At 40.5% G+C, this 6,666-nt stretch overlaps 1 protein-coding gene across 2 annotated transcripts in view; it reads right to left on the bottom strand.

The window, feature by feature from the left end:
- Positions 1-1,962: 1,962 nt before the first annotated feature.
- LOC148019958 (polyprenal reductase 1-like) overlaps positions 1,963-6,666 on the bottom strand; it is a 59,486-nt gene continuing 54,782 nt past the window's right edge. Inside the window, exons 6-7 of one of the 2 annotated variants that reach the window (XR_015694895.1) lie at positions 2,810-2,985; positions 1,964-2,724 (exon numbers count right to left, since the gene is read on the bottom strand). Coding sequence is in view for 1 of the 2 variants with exons in the window: in XM_087700178.1 (XP_087556304.1) it covers positions 2,881-2,985 (105 nt within the window). In the remaining variant the exon portion in view is untranslated. Of the gene's footprint in view, positions 2,986-6,666 lie in introns of both variants that reach the window. The other variant, XM_087700178.1, reaches the window with a different exon arrangement.

Below are 6,666 nucleotides of genomic sequence, written 5' to 3'. Positions count from 1 at the left end.
ACATAGGCAAGTTGAAGCACTTTAGTAAAATAGAAGGTTATTACAATGTTATTTCCTTAACATCCTGAGTTCACAATACCTTGAATGAAGAAGTTGCGGTCAATCTTTCAAGAAGCAAATCTTACAGATTGAGCTTGATATTACCGTTGAGCGAGAGTTTTTTCCAAAATAAAAAACCACCCCATCAGTGCATGATTTTGGATCATTATTCTCAATAAAAGTAACAAGAGAAACTCTGATTGATTTAGGAGACTCCTTGGGATTTGGGGTCTTGGGGTCCCTTGAGAGATTCAAAGGGGATGGAATAGGCAACTTCTTAACCACTTCGAATTTGGAGTTCCAATAGTGCTTCTCATCCTAGCCCTGTTCAGTCAAAGTAATTATTTCCTATAAAGACACTATTTTTGTACCAAGAGTTGGTTGGTAACTCACACCAAAGGGCATTCTACCTAATAAAGTAAAAATTTCTAACCCTACTTGGACAAAGTGAAAAATGTTATTAATGGGGCAAATGCATCCCTAGTGGCTAAGATGAATATCTTGGACCTAAAAATTGGCTATTTGACATGTTAATCCCCTAGACCTAGAGAACTTGATTGTTGTTTTGAACCATTTCAGCTAATGAGTTGGTTTGCCCCAAAAATTGAGTGAATATAAATCATGATGTTAAGTTCAAACATGAAGAGATTGAGTGGAATATTCTATGCTTATGGTTGTCTAATATGTTTGCTAGTATAGCTTAAGTTGTGACATCTATTGGCTTGTTAAAGGGTACAAATTTTTCATAAAAATGTCAACTATATGTCCTCTTTTGTGTCTTTGTTTAGGGCTACCTCACAAAAGGTGCATGGCACGGATCAACATCGTGCAAGAAGATTGTCATGTAGGTGGTTGTACTTATCATAGTTTACTTACTTGTGATAGCAATGATTCGAAAGAGGATCTTTAGCATATTTCAATGTTACATTATTTTAAGGGTTACTTTGTCCATATTTGTGGTAACTACACGGGAAGGGGACACACAATGTCAAATTGGTTACAATAAAACTTGATATTCCAAGTATGACAAGTTGCATATTGAAAATGTGAGACCAAGGTTGCTAGCTTTGATGAAGTGCATGAGTTCCAAATTATTCAAGCCTCGGTAAGAGCCATACCAATTGTGGGTTAAAAGTGGCTTTTTCCTGGCCTATTTGAAGGGTGATGATGTTCTAGTGAGAAATGAATAATTCAACTTTCTATGCTCATTGGTAGGCATGTGTGGATTTAAGGACGAGATTTGCGACAATGTAGTAGAGGATGGGAGGTGATACAATAGCTAATGAGTTGAGTAGGCTTTAGTACATAAGGTTATCATGCTTTACGAGTGATAAAGAGTGACATTAGAGGGAGAGAGGACATGATGGTTGAGAAAGCAAGCATAAGGGTCATAGAGTGAAGAGGAGGATAATTGAAGGACACTTGCTTGGATTCTTTTCAATGAGCACAAACTCACGTACATCCACATCAATTGTTAAAAAGAACTTTTTCATGGACTCCACACGAAATACTCTAATATGTAATAAATTAAAATGTTTGGTACTTTCCCGCTTCGAGATCGATGGTGATATCAAGAAATAGTCATTTCTTAGCAAAAGAAAATGGCATCTTATTCCTTTTTAAAGAAATTTGAGTATACCATGCCACCTCTAGGTCACTATCCTTTTATATTTGTGGTTTTTCCCCTACATTCAAATGGCTATCGCTACTTAGGATCGAGTTAGTGAATCTCTCCTATGGTGGCGTATTGCTAAGGGTACCTATCTCAAGTCAACTTGTGGTAGTCTAGGGATGTTCATGACCATCCAAAAGAAAGCCTCAACCAACATGGTGGTGCAAAAAGCTTACAAAATATATCTCATACAAACTAACCGTTTGCCATACATTATCTGACATGCATCATAAATAGCAATCTCTTCATCCTTCATCCATTATAAGCGTAATCTCGAGAAAGCAACTATAATAACAAATTCTAAGGGGACAACTATGTCAAAAAGCCATAGATTGAGGCACACGAGATCTCTCGTGTATCACACTATGAATCTTGGTATGAGTCTTTGCATTTATTAGTCTCATGAGAACCTGGGTCTAGCAAAAGTGACCCAAGAAGAGACATAGGAGGAAACTTGCTCCATTGTGGTGACCCAAGAAGAGACATAGGAGGACACTTGCTTCACTGTGGTGTTGAGATGGTGATCTTGTTAGTCGAGGTATTAAAGATTCTTTGGCCTTCCCTAGATTCAGATTAAAGTCCCTCTTTGTGTATGATCTCAACATCATACAATAAGACTTTAATTGATACCCTAATAGGTGCTTTGTCCCATCAATATTGTAATAGAATTAGGAATCTCATCATCCTCAACGCTTTGCCCAAAGAGTGGGTGACTGGGGCCATATGATCACGTTAATGTGCAAGATAGCCAAACTTGTGAATCTACACCCTTGGTCATTCACTCAATATATCTCAAAATAATTAAGGCCATCCAAGCGCGAAAAAAGCAGTGTGATTCATACCACAATAATGCACCTGCTCTCATTTTGTTTGACATCTTCAATATACACATAAATCTACAACCTACACAAAGTACAGAACAAGCGGATAAAAATTTATCATCTTCTCACGTAGTTCATCTATACCTAAAGACTATCTTGCCACATGAGAGTAAGATGCCTATAGAAAGGGAACTGCAGCAAGAAGAAAACAATGTCAGAATCGTATGATATTTAATACACCACAATTCAAATAAACACTTGCATGTGTAACTCGTACCAAGGAAAACTACGTGAAGGATTCAAAGCCTCATATATGAACCAAGGAAAACCATTCGATGGATTCAAACCCTAATATATGAATGGAATAATTGCCTTCCGATTGGCTGGATAGTCCTCGAACTTTGATTGATACCACTTATGTGTGTCTTGAGCAGCTATTGAAAGGTTGAGAACCTGCAACAATCGACCAAAGCCACTTTAATAACATAAATAACTAGAGTTCAAAACGTCCACATGTACAAATTAGACAATCAAACAAAAACACTCGCAAAATTCTTGACACCCACTTAAACAGAAGTCTATCATTTGATGTTTGTACAAAAAAATGCCATTACAAACATATGTTCTGTCATGCATAGCTAGAAGACTGTGATACTCTCAAGCTCGACTCTCCTCTATTGATATCCACAGAAAGGTAAATCCAACAGAGTCTCCTTAGTGGCATTAAGGTCCATATTCATCCAAAGACATCCAAATTTATTCATCAGCAACCTGTGTACAAGAGCTTCCATAACTCCAGGATGATCAAATGTGTACAAATGCTTCCAAAACTCAAGGATAATAGATTCAATGGCAAAAGATGGAAATCTATTTAATGCAATGATTTGCTAAGTGGTCATATTGTTAAAGCAAGTGTCCTCAGACTGGGACAAAATGCTATCCACTAGCCTTAGAACCAAACCAAGTCATCATTAGTAGGTGATGACGTTCTTCTACACTTTTCTGAGCACTTTCTCAGAGAGATATTTACCATTGCATGCATCCTCAACCACAATGTATAATCGAGGGTGGTTGTGTTTCAACAGAAGGTTGGCCATCGTAAATCCCATGAACGAAAGAAAACCTCTAGGCAAGGAAACTACCCACCTATGCTCAGAAGTTGCTTGCAGTGGTGCCTCAGTGATGCATATACTCAAGACCTTGAATTAGTATGTTTGCGGCACATAGTTTTCTTCCATTAAAGAATGACCCCCAAGCAGTGCCATTGATAACATTGCCATCTCAAATTTAGAGATTGTGTCTGGCAAAGAGCACAGGGTTGCAAATGCCATTAGTAAACAGAGCCATGTGAATGGCATCTTCTCACAGTTATGGCTCCTATGCTCGATGTGTGAGTTAGGGCAAAGCATGGAGGCCAAGTGACTAATATAGCTTCCACTTAGAATTGTTAGTACATCTATAGGATCATAAGTAGTGATTAGGGATCCATTAAGTAGTGAAATACAACATGCATACAATCATTAACTAGCATTGGCAGTGATCAGGGATTTTCTAGGATTTCCTTTCAGCATACTAGAAGAAATGATAAGCAACAATACAAAATAGCCTGAAGGCCACAGCCCTTGTTGCTGTCCTACAAACCAGATATATCAGGATTTACTTATTCCACTTTCTGTATTGTTGAATGCTGAATAATAGCATCTAAGGAAAGTTCAGGGTTGAGGATGTACAAGCTGCCAAGCTGATGAGTTGCTGCTGCCCCCGGCCTTGAGTCCCCCACACCACCAACCACTCACCCCCCCCCCCCCCCCCCTTCCGTGTGCTGCAGCCTGCTCACAGGTGCCCCTCCTGTGCTGCCTGCTGGTGCTACTCCTCTGCTACCCCCTGTGTGAGCTCCCTCCTGTGCTGGCCGCTGGTGCTGCTCCTCTGCCACCTGCCACCCTGACTGCATCCCCCACCTAAACTCCCTGCTGTTCCACCTTCCACAGGCACTGCACACAGGCTCCGCACCCTCTCACCATCCCCCCATGTTGCTTCCCAAAGGTTCCCCAAAAAGTGTGGTTGGGCAAGCCGTCTTTGTATGCACAGGGTTGTATTCCAGGAGCATGTACCAATAGGACAGCTAAGAATGCCCGTTAGACAGCAGCAAATACCTGCTGAAAATGCAAGGAATGATGCTGTAAATGATCAGCAGGATCTTGCCCATGATGTCCCACAGATTCAGTAAGAACATGTGCATCTGGAACAACCTGAACCAGTTATACAAGCTGTACCTGCAGAACAACAAGCTGTTAATGCAGATTTACAGGATGAACAGCCAACTAATATTGACCACTGGGTCCGTAGGTTGACCAAAGTGCAAAAACAGCCAAATAGATTTGTTCTTGGAGTAAATTATGTGGCTGATTATGTCATGTTAACAAATTGTGGTGAACCGTCATGCTTCCAGGAAGCAATGGACAGACAGTATAGTAAGAAATGGCAAAAAGCAATGCTATCAGAAATGGAATCTCTCATCATGAAGAATGGCACTTGGCATTTGGTACATTTGCCAAAAGGACAAACAGTCACTTCTAGTTCTTTGCCCAAGTACAAGGCACGCTTGGTTGCTAAAGGGTACAAGCAAGAACATGGAATTGATTTTGATGAAATCTTTTCTCCTGTAGTCAAAATGACTACTTTGCGAACCATCTTGGGCTTGGTTGCATCTGAGGACATGGAACTCATACAGATGGATGTAAAAACCGCCTTCTTACATGGTGATCTGCATGAGGAAATCTATATGCAGCAGCTTGATGGTTTTGTTGCAAAGGGAAAAGAGCACATGGTATGTAAACTCAACAAAAGTCTGCAAGCATCACTGAAGCTGGCGCCACGCGAATGGTATCACAAATTTGATAAATTCATGCAATCCTAGGGATTTCATTGTTCTCAAGTTGATCACTGCTTATATACCAAGAAGGTAGCAGATGGCAGCTTCTCTTGGTATTGTTGGCGGATGACATGCTAATTGTAGGCAAGGATGTTCATGCCTTGGACTCCTTGAAGTAGAGCCTACACAATACTTGAAGCAGAGCCTACACAATAGCTTTGATATGAAAGATCTTGGTGAGGCAAATCACATTCTTGGAATGTGTATACTCAAAGACAGATCAAAGGGTCTTCTTTATCTGTCACACTAGGAGTATATTACGAAAGTTCTACAACGCTTCAATATGGAGGAGGGAAAAGCTATTAGTGTACCACTGCCTCCATATGTGAAACTTAGTGCAGATGACAGCTCTACATCAGATGATGGTAAGGCTGAAATGGCCAAGATACCTTATGCTCCAGCTGTTGGTAGCTTAATGTATGCTATGGTTGCTACACGTCCTGATATTGCATTTGCGGTGGGAGTGGTTAGCAGATACATGGCATATCCTGGCAAAAAGCATTGGAAAGCAGTGAAGGGTATCATGAGATACCTTAAGGGCACAAAGGATTTGTATATGTGCTTTGGTAAGCAGAAGTCATATGTTGTTGGTTTCACGGATGCAGACTATGCTGGCCATCTTGACTACAGGAAGTCTACTTTAGGATATGCGTTTATGTTCACGGGAGCAACAATCTCTTGGATATCTAGGCTGCAAAAGTGTATTGCACTGTCTACTACAGAGACAGAATATGTGGCTGCCATAGAGGCATGCAAAGAGGCTCTATAGCTTTCACGCTTGGTGAGAGAGCTTGGGATTACAAATGTTCCTATCCTCCACTGTGACAGTTAGAGTGCTATCATGCTAGCACGGAATCCTGTCTTTCATGCAAAGACAAAGCACATGCAGGTGAAGTATCACTTTATCAGGGATATACTTGACAGCAAAGGCATTGAGCTTGTCAAGGTACCTACAAATGATAATCCTACATACCTTCTCACAACAGGTCTTCCGATTGAGCGGTTTGCTCATTGCCCCCAGATGATGGGGATCGGATAGTATACGTGTCTTTCAACTTTGTACATACATACACTGATTCTTTCCTCTACCTTCAGGCACGTTGCCTTTAGGTGGGAGGTTGTTAGAAATAAAGGCTTACCATGCCTTTTTTTTACCATGTTCGGGTGTGAACGTACCCTTACACTTTGTATTTTATATATAT

The sequence above is a fragment of the Lygodium microphyllum genome, chromosome 19 (genome assembly GCF_053477565.2).
Source record: "Lygodium microphyllum isolate KBCC chromosome 19, Lygodium_microphyllum_v1.1.10, whole genome shotgun sequence".
Classification (NCBI taxonomy): Eukaryota; Viridiplantae; Streptophyta; class Polypodiopsida; order Schizaeales; family Lygodiaceae; genus Lygodium; species Lygodium microphyllum.
This window is presented reverse-complemented; position numbering and strand designations above follow the sequence as displayed.